We start from the raw sequence: 19570 nt of genomic DNA, 5'->3' as shown, positions 1-19570 counted from the left end.
TGTGCTGAAAGATAATTATGATGTTCATTCAGTAGAAACTTCTCAACATCCATTTAATTATTTATTATTTAATTAATTAATTAATATTATATAATTAATAAATATATATAAATTAACATTTATCTAATCAATTTTACATTACAACTTTTTGTCTTAGCTCAATGAAAGGAAAATAAAAGGACAAGGAGTAAAGGGGAATAAGAGTGAAAGCAAAGGTAATCAGGTACCAATGAAGTAGAAGAGAATGTGGAAGAAGAGGAAGGAGAAAAGAGAGAGGAGAAAAAAAGACAAGAGAGTGAGAGAACACAGAAAAAGAAGGGAGGAACAAAAGGGGCTTGGGAGAGAAAGGAAATATAGGACTGAATATGACATTCAGTCAACTTAGTTTAGAAGCAACTCTCATAAGCTAATTCTAACTTCAAATTTTGATGTTGATAAAGCCATCAATCACAGAAGTTGAAAACTTGTCTGGAGTATTCTAGACACTTACAAATCAATCAAATTCAACACTCATTCAAGGCAACAGAAACATTAAATAGCTCGATGAGCTGCCTTGTTCACTTTGTATGCTATAATCTTAGCCTGTTTCAATGTATCATTAAAGAACTTTGTTGTCTTTAATTATACAGAAATTGTATATTTGAAGACTGTCAGACACAATTAAAAGTATTAACTTAGCGCGTTTTATTAGTTTAATCATGAAAAGTATTATTTTGCTGCTTTTCATTATCACCTCTCTCTTTGAGTTGCACATTTAAAATTTCTAGGATTAGCATCACCAACAGAGAAGAAAGCACTGCTGAGCATAAATCATCTCTACTTCCCACATTTTCTAAGATCCTTCTCCTCTTGAGCTACTAGAGTTCATCACCACAGATCCTAAATTTCATGATAGTGAGAATTTCTCCATAAACCCAATTCCCAATCACTAAAATTATACGGCAACCTTATAGTAACTATGGGAAATAGACTTTTTGAAACTTATGCATGCTAATCAAAGGAACATTGTTTATTCAAAACATAGCTTACAAGACTATACTGTCAGCTAATCTCCCATTAACACACCTACCTTTAAAATTAGGATTTAGAAGTTCTTTACGATTAGAACACTGAAGGGCATTTCCATATACTAGATCCAAAGCACACAGCAAAAGGTGATAAGAATTGACCAAATCATCACTGATCATGGGAAAATTACCTACAGAATTGTAATATTCAAAAAGTCAAATTTAAATAAACCTTGAGATACTCGTCCCATTATATACCTTATTACATAAAACTTGCACTAATCTGCTATGTAGTTTATACATTTTGTAGATTAAATAATATACTACAGTTATAAGGGTTTAAAATTTTTTTTTACTACCTATAGCTGTCATTCATTCAATATTCAGTCAAGAATTTGTTAATTAGGGCGCAGCTGGGTAGCTCAGTGGATTGAGAGCCAGACCTAGAGATGGGAGGTTCTAGGTTCAAATCTGGCCTCAGATACTTCCTAGCTATGTGAGTAGGGGCAAGTCACTTAACCCCCATTGCCTAGCCCTTACCACTCTTCTACCTTGGAGCCAATACACAGTATTGACTCCAAGAAGGAAGATAAAGGTTAAAAAAAAAAAGAATTTGTTAATTACCTATAACCCAGGGTTTTATTATTACATTTTATTCTTCAAGTTGTGCATATTAAAAACTTATCTTTAAGAGAATTCTCAAGCTTTAAGAACATTACTTCTATGGCAAAATACACTTCTATAAGGAAAATTATATAAATCCATAATAGTGCAAACTGAAGTGAATGATTAAGTATGCATACAATGAAAAAAAATAAGTACTTATTTTTTGGTCACAAATGAACACAGGTATGCCACAAACCATCACAATTTGGGTAATAATTTCACACTCTAGAGGTGTAAATGACTATATTTCATTTAACTATTAATTAAAATTATAAATTATTACAAATTAATGCAATATATTCATGAACAATTTAAGATTTTTAAGCTGTAGAACTAACAATTCTAAACTCATTCAAATTACAGCATACTAATAGTAATTTTATATATATATCAGGAAGGAAAAAAACAACACTGCTACTTAAAATTATTATAGAGTAAAAGCAAATATATGCCAAAAATTATTCAGTTATTTGATAACAAAAACACAAAAATACCAAAAACTTAACAGAAATATGTAATGACTAAAGACTATAAATGTTTAGAAATAATAAAAATAGCTTTTATTTAGAGAAACATCTAACTTATAGGAAACTTAAGACATCTTAGGAATTATTTCTAAAATGGTCATGATGATTCCACAAGAATTTCACATACCCTAGTTTTTCAAAAAGGGTTAAAACCCTGATCATTTAAACCTTGTGTTTCTTGATCCTTATTTGTCTACTTACCTCATCCCCATCATCCAAAATGACAACCATTTACCCTGGTCAACAATATAACTTAGTTATTTGAATAAGTAATTCTTAGCTTCATATTAAATGAAATAGTCAACAAAATAATGTAGAGGAATTATAGGGAAAAATAAATAATATTCCTCTTCTTTTTTTTTGTCAGAAATGCAAGCCACAGTTATCTCAGACTCGGCATTGTAAGCAAATTTAAGCCATCCTCCACCTCTGAAAAGACCATTAAAAATTAAAATCTGCCCAACTCTTTGAGTGTAAAACAGGAAGTTATACTCATTGGTCCTCAAGCTACAAAGTCTGATACAAAAACAAGCCCAAACTTGTCACTGGGGCATAGTTGCTATGATAAGGAAGCACAGACTATCAGCACTCAAAAGGAAACAACTTCCCCACATAAAAAGCTTCAATGCTTCTAAAGTTCAAAATCTAAGTAAGTAAACTGCTGTGCTGCCCAACTTTTGAAATACTTTCTACTTTGCCTTGAAAACCTTGGCATTAAAAATAAACCTAACTTTGGAGACAATAGGGAAAAAAAAGATCCATACAATGGTAATAGATAAATGAAAATTTGTTAAGTATCAAAAGAGCTCTCCCACATCCCAAGTGAAATAATTCTATATAGCTCTCACACCAAATAAAAGGAGAGAGAGAGAGTGTGTTTTAAAACAAAGATGAAGCAAAAACTGCAGAACAGTGCTTTACTAGAACACAGCAGCCAATTAGAATAAACTGAAGGGTGACCTGTAAGAATGGCTTAAAAGTTTATTAACTCCTGGGGGTTGGGGAGGGAGACTTAATAAGGGGAGGAAGGCTACTGACAACAATTATATCTTTTTAGAATTATGTAAAAAAGAGGCCGAAAAATATGTGGAGATACACTTTATAAAAAGTAGACTCATGGCAGCTATGGGTAAGTGAGTTTGGAGAGACAACCAATTATCTAAAAGAAGTTGAAATAAACATACTTGTCTGAACAAGTTGGAACTAGTCTAAATTCAATCAGAAGAAGCCCATCTTCAGTGAATCTTCTCCCTCCCCTACAAACAGGAGAAAAAATTCATAGCCAAATCTCTAATCCTTATGTAAGAAGTAGGTAATGAATAAAATATATTCCCAGTTAACAGTTCAACACATTAGCTTTGAAAAAAATAGCTCACATAGAAAAAGATACTCCATATACTACAACCACTCAAAGGGCAGACTCAGTTAAGGATATTTAATGAAAAGAAATCTGGACACTAGAAATACACAGAAACCATAGGAATGTTTCTGGATTAGCTATAATGAATATAATGACGTTAAACTCCTTTAGAATAATTTCAAAGCTAATCTTGTATGTAGGTATTTCAGATTTACAAAGTTAGTACCCAAAACATTCTGATGTAATTATAAAGTAAATCCATAACATAAAATTCCATTTTTTCTTACCTTTTGCATAAACAAAGAGTACCCAACAAAACTGGAAAACTTCTGAGACTGTACATGGTTGCCGCCTTATGGGGAAAAGACGTGAGATGATAGAAGAATTAGAAATGGCCTCTCGGAGTTACACAAATTAAGAATCAAATACTTAAAATTGAATTCAACAGTCTTGGGCTCTATTTTACATGGAAAGCTAGCAGAAACCTTTTTATCCTTAAGGGAAATTCTGTTCTGCCAAGATTTATTAGCAGAGATATGCAATGATATATTTCAAAGAGGGGGCAGCTGGTTGACTCAGTGGATTAAGAGCCAGGCCCAGAGATCGGAGGTCCTAGGATCACATCTCGCCTCAGACACTTCCTAGATGTGTGACATTGGGCAAGTCACTTAACCCCCTTTGCCTAGCTCTTACCACTCTTCTGCCTTAGAACCAATACACAGTATTGATTCCAAGATGAAAAGTGTTTAAAATATATGTATATGTATATGTATTTTAAATAGTCTTGAATGGGGAGAAATAATATATTTCAAAGGAAAAAGCTGAAATTTAAGTGTTTAAAGGGCATAGAAAATATGATTTAGCAGGTATTTTTTTTATTTGTAAAGATATTTTATTTTACCAAATACATAGAATAACAAATTTCCATACACAAGTTTTCCAAAGTTATGAGATACAAGTTGTCTCTCCCCCTTCCTAAAACTGGCAAGCAATTCAATCTGGTTATATATGTATTATCTATGCAAAACATATTTCCATATTGTTCATTTTTGTAAGAGAATAAAACAAAACCCCTAAAACAAAAACCCAAATAAACTAAAGTGGAAAATTGTAGGCTTTGATCTAGCAGGTATTTTTAGAAATGAAATCAGACTACACAGAAAACATTTCATGTGACAGCCTAGACTCTAAAATCTGCCTATAAAACTTTTTGTTTGTTGGTTTTCTAAAAACCATTTCAAATAAAGGTCATCTATCCCATCTCTGTATGAGCTCTCCACACCTCTAAATCATTTTCCCTCTTTTAATGTATATTCAATGTACAATGTGTATGGCAACTAAGAAATAGCATTCAGATGAGGAGTGTTAGGTCTCATAAATTTATGCTTCTTGATCAGGTATTTGTCAACATTTAGGCAAGTTAGCTGGATGTCAATGACTTCATCTAGCCCTGTGATAGGAAGAACACTGTTTTAAGTATCAGCACACCTAAGTTTTAGTTCCAGCTTTGTCAATAAACCTATCCTACTCAACTCACAGGGATATTGTGAGGCTCAAAAGGCATTAACACTTCATTTCTTTAAAATTACACCTGGTTAACCTGCAAACTTATTTGATTATCTATTAGACTAACTCTAAAATTATTAGCTGGTTATTTAAGACCCTCCACATTCTGGCCTAAATCTAGTTCATCATATCCTTTTGTCGTTTCCTGCTACTTGCTCTTTCCCCCTAACCCCAACTCCTACACTCTGTTGGAAAAACATTAAAGGAAGGAGAACCCAGGAGATGCTGTACAAGATTGGGGGAACTAAATTACCAGAAAAGATATTAGAAATTTTCTCTGGGTAAAGTCCAGGGACTATCAATAGAAGTGGGTTTCAGATTAGTGAGTCTACAGCTCCATTTTCCATTGGGTGCCAAAGGAGTAGATGCCAAGTGCAGACAACAGGACACTTTCTCCAGGGCACTGGGAAGCTGAGACAAACAAGAACAAGAGAAAGGAAGAGAGGTAGAAGCTGAGAGGGAGAATTACTCCAAGATAGCAGGAAATATAATGAATCAGCAAGAAAGTACAACCCAAAGGTGAGAGACTAGAGAAAGAAGCCTGACAATGGAAACAGGAATAAAATGGGGTTGGCCAAGAAGTGAATAATAATAATTTAAATACATTCCAAACAAAGTACTCTGAGACAGTGTGCTTTTACATAGCTTGTACCTAGAGATCTCTTTTGCTATAGGTTATAAAACAGTACTGGAAACTTTATGTGTTATCTACTAAAAGGTTACTAGCTGGGAATAATCATATCTGAAGAAGTAAAAAGGACCAGAGTCTAGAAGTGAAGCTTTTGGAGGAGTCAAACTCCTGGAAGGAATGTTCAATACTCACTTTCTCCCCTCCCTCATCACATACTTCTTTCTCAGTTCTTGGTATCTGAAATCCTGAATCCTGATCATAGGACTGATATTCTTCTACAATGTTACCCAACAACCTGTTAATTTCTGTGCTGATAACCTTTTGCAGTCCTCCTCTTCTTGACTTCTCCGCAGCAACTAAGATGCTGGGGGTTATTTATTCCTTCCTCTCTGCCTTTCGGGGCACTATTCTCTGGATTCCCTGTCAGACCCTTCCTCTGTCTCCTGCCCTTTAAGCTTACAATTTGTTGTAGGCCTTCTTGTATATGCTCTCCTTTGGTGGCCTCCTATGTTTCTCTATATTCAAGTATCAACTATATACATGTAACTCTCAAATCTATTCCTACCCTAATTTCTCTTCTAGAATTCCAGTCATATCAGTGACTGTCTATTGTACATCACCTCCTGAATTTCCCACAGGCTTCTCAAATTCAATATGCATAAAATATCTCATTCTCCCCACTAAAATTGTCCCGCTCCAAACATCTCTATTTCTATTAAGAGCATATCATCTTCCCAGTCACCCAGGATTGCAACAACAGAGTAATCTCTACCTTTTATCCTTTTCTTTGCCTTCTCTATGTTCAATGAGTTGTCAATTCTATTTCAATGTCATCTTGAATATGCTCACTTCTTTCCACTCACAAAGCTACCACATAAATTCAGGTGCTCATCATCTAGGGTTTTTACTATAGCTTTACCAGTTTTACTATGAGCTTCCTGATTACTCTCTCATACTCCCAGTTTTTCTCTCTTGGACTTAATCTGCACAGAGCAACCAAGATGGGGGTTCCCCATTATTATTATGATAAATGCAAATTGCTAACCCCAACAGTTGAAGATCTCCACAAAATGGCTCTCAACCCCCCCAAGTCTTATTACACATTACTTTTCTTCACAAATTCTATCTTTGTCAAATGGGCCTACTTTATGTTTCCTTAAGTTGACCCTAAATTTCCTGCCAGTGATTTCATACAACCCATCCTCCAACCTGGAAAATGAAGTATCTTCATCTCTACCTTTTGGAATTCTTATCTTCCTTCAAAGTTCAGTTCAAGTGCTACCAGTTCAATGAAGTCTTTCTTGATTCTCTTAGTTGTCAATGCTATCTCTTCTCAATTTTTATTTGCATACTTGCTGCACCAACTGCTCTCTCCAAACAATATAAGTTCCCTGAAGGTCACAGAGAATTCTGCTTTCATTTTTATATCCCCAATGCCCAGCACTGCACCCTATACATACTATGCAATTAATAAATGGTTGTTGAATTGAGTTGCAATTCTTCTAAAATATTCTGGGAGCCACTAGAAAACTACCCTAATAAGTGGTGACTGAAATACAGCTGTGGAACCTTCTGTTTGGGAGCTACTTTGAGAGCCTATGTTTAATTAAATAAGGAAATTGAGAAAGTAATCTGCTTGCTGACTACTTTTAGAGAAGAGGTCATATGTTGAATATACATCAGTGGATAAAGAAAAGATCTGTGGATAAGGAAGCCTTAGAGCCATTGTCCTAAGGAAGAACAACAATGAGGACTTGTGAGAATAGTGAAGGGGTGCAGTTGCAGAGCTATCAAACTTCTACAAAGACAGGATCTATAGGGATCCTGGAAGTGGTAATTGCAAATATTCCCAATTTTATCAGACAGAGTATAGGGGCACAAATTAAGGGTAGACAAACAACCTACCTTCCAGCAAAAAGAATCACTGTTTGTTTTGTTTGGCCCAACTCAGCAATGTCATGTTTTGAATGGTTTTAATTCTCTTAAAAAGTGTACTGCTGGTGCTATTAGTTTTTAAATGTATTTTCAAATGCTTTGTCTTATATATCCCATATGTTCAAAGACCAAAACTTTTGCTTTAGAGACCAGTAAAATAAAAGACTATTAGTGACTGGGTAGTAATGGTAGTATTAGCTTTTCTTTGCTGTATAAAAAGACTCTCTAAATACTAGTTATGTAATAATGGGTAAATAACTTTAAGTCTCTTTATCTGTAAAAGGGAGTTAATTATATTTATATTACTTATTTCATGGAGGAGTTATGAAACACAAACTAAAAATATGTGAAAGTACTCTATAAACTATTAAAGTATATACAAAAATAAAGCATGATTTTGACAAAAATAGATAAGCAAAATGGTATTTAATATAGAGGGGGAAAAGAAGCAATTTAAACCTTTAAAGACAAAGAATGAAATAGAAATAATCTATGCCTTGGGATAAACAAATCTCTTACTCTCCATTAACAAGCAGAAAGTCTTACCGGTATTTTCTTCCTCTCTGTTGACGAGGTGGCTCCTCTTGAGAATATCGAAAAATGTCCTGAAAGATGGGTTCATACTTCTTAAAAATTACAGCAGACACTGTGAAATTTCTCTCTAGTCTTTCAGTACGTTCCCTAAATCGTGAAGGTAGATTTGCCATGTCTTCCCACTTCTTCATCTTGTTAAAAAATTCAATTAAACTGGTGTTTAAAAGATAAAAAATTAATACATATTCATAAATTAAGTGTAACTAAAAAAATAGCATTGCTTCTTATCATACTGGAACACAGACAACAATTCAAAAGACACTTAATTTAACAATAGTCATGAAGTAATTTTAAATGGGTAGTTTTTGTGTTTATGGATACAAAATTCTGGCAGGGCTAACCAATGTCTTTGGAATTTTTAAGGCTATATACATACATTTGGCTACATTCATCTTAAACTCAACTATTTGTAATGTTTCTTGAATAAGTCTTATGAAAAACAAGGCAACAACAAATTTTAGTTTTAAAAGGAAAGGAAAAAACCCTTAAGCCCCCTGAAATTTAACACAAAAAATGCTGTAGGGTAGAATTTAGATGCTTCTAGTAATATATGTAAGTACATACAAAGAAACAATATGGCATATTGGATAGAAGGTTTACCTTGGAGTCAAGAAGACCTGGGCTCAAATCTTGCCTCTGGTATATATAGTAGCTACCTGACCAGAGGCAAGTCACTTAGTATGTCAATGTGGGAAACAACTTTTTAGGACTATAAATTAAAGAAGAGTTGTAGTTATTCATTGACAGATGTAGGTTCCATAATATCCACTAAGTCTGCCAATGAAATCACTGGTCCATACAAAAAAAATTTTTTTAACTCCAAACAAATATTTTTTTAAATCACCAAACTAAAGCTAATCTCTAATTAACCAATTATAATTATTTCAGTGATACTCAAATAGCAATTCATTTTCTTTAAATTCATGGGTATACATATGTATATACATACATGTTTATATATATTCATTTATATACACATTCATATAGATGCGCGCACACACCTGCATAAACATCGTACAAAGAGTTTTATGACTAGTACCAAATATATTTCATTTCTAAGCTAGGGTTTCTCCTATAGTTGCTCAAAAATGCTATGAAGAACACTGTATCATTCAAGATGATCATGACAAACAAGATTTGAAGAAAAAGAAACTGGCAAGAATTAATAGCAATCTGCCTCTCACAATTATTTAATTTAATCTAGGTGTGCTCCTTTATCAAAATATAAACTGATGAAAGCTGGCTCTAGGCAAAGGCTAAACTATTACCATTCTCTATTTTTTTAATTTTTTAAAGTTTATTTAACTAATTATTTTAGAATTATTTTTCCATAGTTATATGAATCATGTTCTTTCCCTTCCCTTCTCCCACAGCCAACGAGCAATTTCACTGGATTTTACATTATTACCATTCTCTAATATTCTGTACTCTAAATAAAAAAATATTAGTCTAGAACAGAGGCTCTTAAGGATTTTTTGTGTGTCTTGGTGTTCTTTGACAACTAGTAGGGCCTATCTACCCCTTTTCAGAAAAATGTTTTTAAAAGAATTGAAAGAAATGCTAAATTTCAGTAAGAGCTTAGTGAAAACAAAAGATGTAAATTTTTTTCTAATCTTTTTCTAATTCTAAACTAATTTTTTTACAGACCCCATGAAACTTACTGGTGGATCCTAGGTTAAGAACTGTTGGCCTAGAGAGGAACTATTACCATTACTATGATTAGTGGGCTTTTATGTGAGTCAGACACACTCAATTTCTTAGAACTTAAAATATCTAATATGTAGATTACCTCTGTTCTGAACATCGCAGGATTCTGGTTAAGGAGACATAGTTCCCTTCAACTGTCCCTTTGCTTACAGTAGGAACCGATTTTCTGCAAGCCACATATAAGGCACATGCTAACCAATGTAGATCATTTCCCTGCAAAATAAAACAAAATTAAGTTGCAATTAACAAATCAAATATAAGAAAAATCAAGTTGGAATTTAAATTATGTCTTTGTTTAAATATCATTTTGCTCAGTTAGAAAATGCAAATGAATTTAAAATTAAGTGTCAATTAAATAGGATGCCTAGTCCAATCTCCTAATTCTATGGATGAGGAAATGGAGACCAAGAGGAGTAAGAGATCTATAAAAGGTCACAGTTGGCAGACCAAGGATTTGTATCCAAGTGCTCTAACTACAAATACAGGTGTACTGTACTGCTTCCCAAGGGCATTGGTAGTTCCACTGACATTCCATTCAATATTCACATTTAAGGGGAAGGAAAATAGTGCTTAATTTCCAAAGCCACACATGCCTTATATAGATGTCTTGTACTCTCCTCATGATGAAAAGTCTAATTGGCTGGAATTCAAATGAAATCACTTTTCCAAGGAACACTGTCCTAATAATTTTCAAGAACTACAAAAAAGTCTTTCCTAATAAGTGCTGGCATAGAAGATGCTCAAGCAAACTGCTTAGAGAGCATTTAATATTCTTATTAATTAAAAGAGAAGGAAAAGGGCACTGTTGTCCTTTTTTCACACTTTACACTGAATATTAACTTAAAATCAATCATATAAATGTCACATTTATGTAGAATTTTTCTCCAGCTATTTCTGACATATGGATAGTCTCTCCCCCCGCCCCCCAATTGTTGATACCTCTACTGATTTTCCCTACTACAAACAGCTCAGATACTATGTGATTTTGATCAAGCCAAGACCTCTATGCCTCAGTTTCCTCATCTGTGAAATGTGAAGATTAGAAAAGATGCTTGCTTAGGTCCCCTCCCAATGCTATGATCCTTTGAACACCACTATCATCTTAAGAATTCAAAAAGGGAGAAAAAAATCAAATGGTAAGCATACTTATTAGAGCTACAACATATTAAGGCAATAATCAATGGATTAGGGAGGGGAGTACTAGTCTTTTTTATCAGGGATCCTTCCTGTGGTCTAGTGAATCCTATGGACTCTGCAGAATAATGTTTTTAAATACATTAAAAAAATGTAGATTTCCTAAGAAAACCAATTATATTGAAATAAAGTTATAAATTTTTTTTTCAAAAGTTCACAAACCCTAATTTAGGAACCACTGGTTTAGGAAAAATAGGACTACATGAAAATTAAAGCAAGAAAAATCTATTGTTTTCATTACTATAAATCACATAATTTGTGTAGATTGACAGACCAAAATGTAAAAATTTTGTTCTAAACAACAAACTGAGCTTTATTTTCCAATTTATAATGTGGTATTTACTATGTCACAAATGTTTCTAAATAGAAAATATTTGCTTGCATAATACTGGGCAAATGTAGCCTGTCAAAATGAAATTTGAGTTATAATATAGAAGGCCACATAGACTGAGATAAGTAATGAGACAAGTGTTTCTCAACAACAAAATAATTTTGTAAGAGGGATAGTAAATGAGGATTAAATATTCCAATAAATCAATATTCCAATAAAAGCCTAGATTCTGAGTAAGCAGAACTTACTTTGGTGTTTTCCCCGAGTATGAAGTATTGAATATATATAACAGCCAAACATTTGATAAAGCATAAAGACTTCTAGATGTTTTTTATTGCTCTGTGAAAGAGTAGCAGCAGTAGTAGTACTTGTAGTACTACTAGTAGTAGCAGTAGAGTTTAATGTTACTGAATAGAGAAGGAAGCATTCTCTAGTCTGTAAGTAACAGCTAGGACTATGATAATAGTTACTGTGTCAATGCTTGGTGGAATGGAAGAAAACACTGTCAAGTTGACAGGGTCTATAAAAGAGTTGTGCAAGTTTCTTCAAGGTTTAGAGTACTTCAAAAGCTCACTACTGTCTATAAGAAAAACTGACATTCTTAACACATAGTTTGAACTAGGCCTTAGTGGCTAATGCATTAAATTTGTGGGTCAATATGCATTTATTTATATTTCAATTTAAGAGCGATGAAACTTTATAGCAATACAGGCAAGTCACTTGGCCTCTAAGTGTTTCTTTATCTGGAGAATGGGAATAATACGTTCACTTAACTATTTCAATGAGTCATGAGAAAAGTGCTTTGTAAACCTTAAAATGTCATGGAAGTGTTTTTTTTTTTAATAAGAAATTTAAAAACAAAACAGATAAACATACTGAAACACAGAATCCTATTCAGATACTAGTTTAATAGGATTCTGAGATGATAAGAAATCTAGTTTACTCCATTCCAGATGAGGAAAATGAGTCTGAAAGATATTCCATGACTTGTCTAAGATCACACAACTAGAAGATTTTGAGAGCTTACATGTGTATTTCTCATATTCCTCTAGATAAAATACATGAACTTTAAAAAAAATTGATACCAGGAGGGGGGGAGGAAGAAAAGAGGGAGATAATATGGATCATATGACTTTGGAAACTCATGTGGAAATTTGTTATTAAAATAAAAAAATACAGAGCAAGAAAAAAAGAAATAAAAATGATAGCTATATTTCAAAATATGTATCCTTTGCAATCTAATATTTTGTTTTATTCATTTAAAAGCATTCCTCTGGGATGGGGTTATAGACTTTGCCAGACTGACAAAAGGGTCCATAACACACAAAAAAGATTAAGAGCCCTTGCTCAATATAGATAGATAGAAAGAGTATTTATTAACTGTTTACTATGTGCTAGAAAATTGTAAGCTCCAGGAGGGCAAGGACTTTTTCTTACATAAACATTGGAACTTTCCCAGAACCTACATATAAAGACACATCACATGAATTGAACTGAATTAAATAAAAAACACTAATCTTAACTCAATGCAATGATTACTTGGACCTAGTACAGAAGAGGTAGGAAGGAGAGCAGGATCATGTTTCTGGATACAGAGTAGTTCTTTTAGTCATTCCAAACCTTGTTTTCTGACTTTGCACAATATTCTGATAGACCTTATGAGTTTGCCTCAATGTTTTTCCTCTCCTTCATCTAGAAATATAGTTACTATTTCTCAAAAGTGATTTGCTACAAGATACAAGAATTCTTTCTTCTCTATCTAATATAAACTCCCCTTCATCAGGTCAATAAAAAACTGTATATATATCACTTTAGCTTAGATATTTGGCTGTCAGCATATTACATTTAAATCATAGTATGTTAACTTTTTAATAGTATGTTTTGATAGTGTGTCAACTTTTTGATAAGATATTTTATAATACTCAGAAAAATGTTTTGCTGAGATTCTTAGGATCTTCAATCGAATTTTTATATGAATTCTCATTTATAACTTAACAGACAAAAGGACTTGAAAACAAGACCTCTGCCCGAATCCAGTTCTCTTTATACAACACCATGGTTTCTTCTAACAAAGGAAATGTGGTTCCACAATGTGACAATGCTTGGCAGTGCACTAAGCAATTAAAGAAGAATATAAAGTGCCACTGGGGGTGGGGGAAGGAGTCACTACTAAGCTGGAAAGAGTACCTGGAAGACACTTAGCTGTATTTTGAACAGAAGGCTTATCCTGCTGGAGGTCTGACTTAAGAAATTTTTTGGCCTAGAGGCTATGAAGTGACTCCTTTGGACTCAAAATGATAAGGAAAGGAACACTGTACAGGGAAAACAGCACTAGATTTGGAGCCAGAAAATCTAGGTTTGAATTCTAGCTATGCCACTTAAAACCAGGATGATCCATTTCTCTTATTTGGGTCTCAAATTTCCTCATCTATAAAATGAGGGCATCGGACTGGATCCCCGATAAGGATCCAGCTCTGATAATCTGGGATCCTTTGCCTCCATCCTCTTATGCCTTAATTTCTCCTCTTCTACAGTAGAGCTTATGCATCTAAACAGGTAGGGGAATTTGGAAATAAAGCTCTAAAAAGGTTCCTATGACACTGAAGGATATATTTTACCTAAATTGTGCATCACCTCTAACACCTAGAACATAATTGTGTACAGAACAGGCATTTAACGCATATCAAATGATTTTTTAAAAGAATGAAATGACATAAAACAAGGCCATTTCACTTTCTGGGCATAACTTCTTAATTAGTAAAATGTAGGAGTTGTTCTCAATATTAAAAAGTACCTTCCAGTTCTAAAGCTATCTCCTGTAACTCCAACTTCAGTAATCTTTCAATTAATCCATCCTTCATTTTAGCAAAGTAGGAAATGAAATCTTCTTTCCATCTTTTAAGAATAAGAAGACACCACTTAGGCCAGAGGGCTAAATTACCGGTCACCTTCCATAAAGCTAATAGCCAAGGCTCAGTAACATTAATCATCCCTCAAATGAAAAAAAAAATGCATTCAACGAACGAGACTCCACAAAAATAATTATTACTAATTAACTCAGTTTATTGTTATTATAATGGAACTTATCACTGAGCAAAATGAAATAATCTCTGAAATCTCCGATCATTTCCTATCCCAGGTACAGGACTCCCAGTCAGCTAACACTCCGTCTATCCTCCTTTTCAGTTTTTTTTATGAGTAGTGTCAACGTGGAAATCTAGAGATCCCCAGTTTATTTAGTTGGGAGGTAAAAACCCCAGGTTTTGACCTTGTCACAGGAGAGTTTTCCCCCTGAGGGAAGGTCCCATTTCACCAGACAATAGACATCCATTTCAGCTTTGGTGCAGTAGGTAGTGCATCAGTCTTGCAAGCTGAAGGTCCCGAGTTCCATCCTTGAAAGGAGGGTGTGATATACTGGGAAAGACTTCTGGAGACAAAAGAGCTACTTGACTTCAGATGGGGTCTACTTCCCACCTGAAGCGGATGTCTGTTGTCTGGTGAAGTGGGACTTTCCCTAAGGGGGAAAATTCTCCTGTGACAAGGTCAAAACCTGGGGTTTCTACCTCCCAACTAAATAAATTGGGGATCTCTAGATTTCCACGTTGACAGTAGTCTTCCTGAATAAACTGTAGATTAGGGTTTATCATATCTTTTTTTGCATCCCCAGCGTCTAGCACAGGGCCTGGCAACATAGCAAGCGCTTACTAAATGCTTATTGACTATTAATATTAGGGAGAGAGGGGGCCTCAGAAAGTAATTCAACTCCCTATTTTACAGTCGAGGTTTAGGGAAGGGAGGTGATCAGCGCATAGTTAGGCAGTGTCCCGGCCTTATACAAACCAAGCACCGAGCATACCTTCTAGAACCCCTACCCTAAATAAAAGCCTTTACAGATCCATAGCTCACAACATTTCCCGAGGGGGCAGGACGGCGTACGACACCATGCACACGCATGCGTGCGTTGCTTGGGCACGGCATCCGCAGGGGGCGGGCATTCCGCCCGGAGGGGCGGCGACGGCGAGGCCCCAAATCCGGTTGCAACTTTGCCCTAGGCCCGCCCGTCCCTAACTCGGAGCGGACGCACCTCCAGCGTGTAGCTTTGGCTCATATTCCGGTAGCTCTCCCAGGCCTCGGCCCGTGCCTCCTCGTCCATGTTAAGGCGGCCGCAGAGCTCGTCAAACCGCTGCCGCGTCTGAGGCGCCGGCGTCTGCCCGACAGGCCCACCGAGCTCTCCCCCAGCTTCCTCCCCGCAGTCCTCCGCCGGTACTTCCTCTTCCGCACCGTCCTCCTCCTCCTCCTCGGAGGCCCCCGACGGCAGAGGTGGCTGGTCGGCCCCTGCTGGCATCGCGCTCAGCTCCGCGGTGGCCGCTTTTTAGGCGAGCGGGCGACTTCGGCCCGGAGCCATTCAAACCGCGAAGCGCCCGCCCGCCCGGCTGCCCCCACCGCGCCTGCGCCGCCAACGGTTACGTGGACGCTCTAGTAGCCGTAATTGCGAACGCGGCTTCCTGGAAGCTGTAGTCCACGTCGGGTGCCCACGAGGTACAGAAAACCCCATTTTGTCTAAAGCGGAGTTCCTTGGATTCCAAGGAACTTGTGAGTTGAGAGAGGTTCCTAACTCATTTAAATACACACCTTTTATTTTATAGTGGAGTTAAATGTGCTTATCCCTGGGGCTAGGAACGAGACGGGGTGAGGAGATACACAACTTTAGTTTCCAATCCCTACATCACCACCCCCACGCACCCCACGGTATGTTCCGCGGTGGCACGACCTCGTTTTACTTAAGGCGAAACTGAAGCAAAAAAAGTTGTTAGAACTGTAAGACATAGCCTCTTTAGAAGAGAAAACCGAGATCGGAGTAGACTGACTTGTCCAAGCTCTAACAGCTAAGTACTGGCAAAACAGGGACACCGTCATTCTCACTATGGTACTATCTCTACCCTGGCAATCTTACTCGTTCAGCCTCACAACTCTCGTCACAGAAGGGGAAAGTTAGAGCAGGAAATCTGAAGGCTTCGGTTCTTGTCTTCACTTCATACAAATCATAGCTATGTGAGCTTCATGGAGGTATATCTCAATTCAGTCATCTGTTAAATAAATAGGTTACAGGGGATTGCCTGAACAAATTGAATGTAATGAAACATTTTTGTGCCCTGAAAGAAATGTAACATGCAGAATGAAGGAGAATTTGAATGATACACATGTAGAACTGCTACAATGTAAAAAACTGGCAGTAAAATTAAAATACTTTGATAAGAAAGGGTCATAAAAGCAAATAGGGCATTTTGTTAAAGTTAATATTGACATTTAAGAAATTTGCAAATAATTCAGTTTGCAATTATATATGATCTTAAAATTTTTGAGTAGCTTATTTTATTATTTACTATTTACTACTTATTATTTTATTTTTATTTTATTATTCTTAATAAATTAAATTAATAGGATTGGCCTAGATCTCTGAGATTGCCTCCAACTCTGAGAATCTGAATATGAGACATTATAGGAAGGCCACTAAAGACTTTTGTTCTTGGATTAAGTAGGCTTGAATTTTAGTCCCCAGATCAGCCATTAACTCAGTGTCTTATCTGGGACAAATTCTATCCCATTTGGGACTCATTTAGATTTGTCAAATAAGGGAGTTGGGAACATATGGTCTATAACTCATGCTTCTTCCTCTTCTGAGTGCTGTTTCCCCAGCACTACATTGGGAGGCTTCTTCAGTCTACAACTCTCATCACAGGGGAGTAAAAAGTTGCAACTGATATCCTGTGATTTTTATATCCTTTAGAATACATTATTACAACTTTATGACCCCAATTAGTCTAGAACCTACTTAATCTTACTAAGGTATCCTAAAATAATAAAAGGCCTCCCTTAAAATTAATTCAGCCATAAATTCTGCCTCACAGCCTGGGTTGAGGTTTTACCTGAGGCTTGTTTCTCAAGTCATTCTACTAACCCTCTAAAAATACTGTTGAAGCCTTATTTGATGCTTGCACTTAGCAACATAATAGAAAGAACCCTATTTGGAGAAAGGTGACAGGTTTGAATCTTAGCTGTGTAAAGGTTAAATTTAATAGTTGGACACAGTTTATTTACCAAAATAGGGGGGAAACAATAATGGAGAGAAATGTGAAAGAAGTTAGAGAAAATGCCTATACTAGTCCTCATTCTGGAGGGGCAGTAATGAGTAATCAGGCAGCCTCCTCCAAGATGGAAGCTGGTCTCTTAGGAAACGAGTCAGCCTTTTCACTCACCCAACCAGGTAGTGTAGGAGTTAGAGTCTAAGTTGAAATCAGGATCCAAGGTGCAGTCTCCAATGAGGTTCCCTGGAAGACTATCTCCAGGATAGACACTTCCAAGAGACTCAACTTTGCCAGACTCCCAGCCTAAGGATTTTGTGATTTTTATTGTGGTTTCCTATCCCCACCTCTCTTCACAAGGGCTAAGCACAGTTTCCAAAATTGTCACACCTCTAATCCTCTGAAGGTGGCAACTCTCCTTCTAGGATTCACACCTTTGGATTCCTAGTTTCAGGGTATGTGAACTCTTAAAAGAATTCAAAACTTTCTGGCTATTTGAGTTTGAAAAAAGGTGGAGCTCTTCCAAGTATCTTGGTGGCTTCTCACCTCTAAAGGTGTTAACTCTACTCCTAGGAGCAAGAGTTTGTGGACTTCCCTTAATTTAGGGTTAAGTATGGGTGTATTCACTTTTGTTGATTAATTCAAAAGTAGACAAAATAGAGTTAATCCTGTCTTCAGTCTAGTGAGGTCCTAAGTAAGGGTACTTAAGTTATTGTTATTCCAAAGTATTAACTCCAACTAGGCAAAGAGAACAAAGGATTCCCTTTTCACAAGTGCAAACTCAGAATAAAGAACCAAGAATTTCCTTTCACAGCTGCTAATTATAAGTTGTGTGTTCTGGGGAAAATTCTGCCCTAGTTTCAATACCTGTAAAATGAAAAGGTTGGGCTAAATAGTTTCTACCATCTCTTATAGGTCTGAAATTCAGTATAACTATTCCTAAAGGGCATACATTCAGGCCCTAGGAGACTCCTTCTAGCTAAGTGGAAAAGAATTCGATCTGTAGTTGGGAGACCTGAGTTTTCATCCTGATTCTGCCACTAAATAGTTGGGTGACTTTGAGCAACTTACTTCCTTATATCCTTTTAAACCCTAAGCTGGAACAGAACCTAAGTAGAGAGAATATCTGTGTCTCACATACTCCTGAGATCAGAATTTCAAAACAAAATTGCCTTTTTTCCTTTATACAAAGTAGCATAGGGAAAGAGTATTGTATAAGAAACTTTGAATCTGTTACCACTTATTATTAATTAAAACCCTTATTTTCCATCTTAGAATCAGTACTATGGGGGGCAGCTGGGTAGCTCAGTGGTTTGAGAGCCAGGCCTAGAGATGGGAGGTTCTAGGTTCAAATCTGGCCTCAGACATTTCCCAGCTGTGTGACCCTGAGCAAGTCACTTAACCCCCATTGCCTAGCCCTTACCACTCTTCTGCCTTGGAGCCAATACACAGTATTGACTCCAAGACGGAAGATAAGGGTTTAAAAAAAAAAGAATCAGTACTATGTATTAGTTCCAAGGCAGAAGAACAATAAGGGCTAGGCAGTGGAGGTTAAATGATTTGTTCAGGGTCACTCAACTTGGAGGTGTCTGAGGTCAAATTTGAACCCAGAACCTCCTGTCTCCCAGCTGACTCTCTCCACTGAGCCACTTAGCTGCTGTCCCTTCCACTTATTTTTTTAAAAAAATATATCATAAAATCATGTTAGTTTCCAAATTCTCCTGCTTGTGATGCATTCCAAAGTTTCATGTTTTCTTCTGTATATTTTATCTCATTTATTTTCAATTAAAATTTAAAATGAATCCTTCAATGATGTTCTTTGGGGGAGGGAGGAGAAGGGTATGTGCACACTATAATTGCTAGTCCTACAATGAATAAACAAAGATAATCCTAGTAATAAGCATGGTCAAACAAAACCAAATCCACACATTTGCATGTTCAAAAAGGTCATGTTTTGTTTTGAACCTAG

The 19570-nt window shown here is 36.0% G+C and overlaps 1 protein-coding gene across 1 annotated transcript in view; it reads right to left on the bottom strand.

Annotated features, from left to right (window-relative positions):
• RBL2 (RB transcriptional corepressor like 2) overlaps positions 1–16025 on the bottom strand; it is a 42066-nt gene extending 26041 nt beyond the window's left edge. Inside the window, exons 1-5 of the mRNA XM_001372048.5 lie at positions 15603–16025; positions 10076–10206; positions 8239–8439; positions 3848–3912; positions 1070–1198 (exon numbers count right to left, since the gene is read on the bottom strand). Of these exons, the coding sequence (XP_001372085.1) occupies positions 1070–1198; positions 3848–3912; positions 8239–8439; positions 10076–10206; positions 15603–15863 (787 nt within the window). The 5' untranslated portion in view covers positions 15864–16025. The remainder of the gene's footprint in view (positions 1–1069; positions 1199–3847; positions 3913–8238; positions 8440–10075; positions 10207–15602) is intronic.
• Positions 16026–19570: the final 3545 nt, after the last annotated feature.

This window comes from Monodelphis domestica, chromosome 1 (assembly GCF_027887165.1).
Source record: "Monodelphis domestica isolate mMonDom1 chromosome 1, mMonDom1.pri, whole genome shotgun sequence".
Lineage (NCBI taxonomy): Eukaryota > Metazoa > Chordata > Mammalia > Didelphimorphia > Didelphidae > Monodelphis > Monodelphis domestica.
Note: the sequence above shows the minus strand (reverse complement) of the source record. Positions and strands in the feature narration are given on the sequence as shown.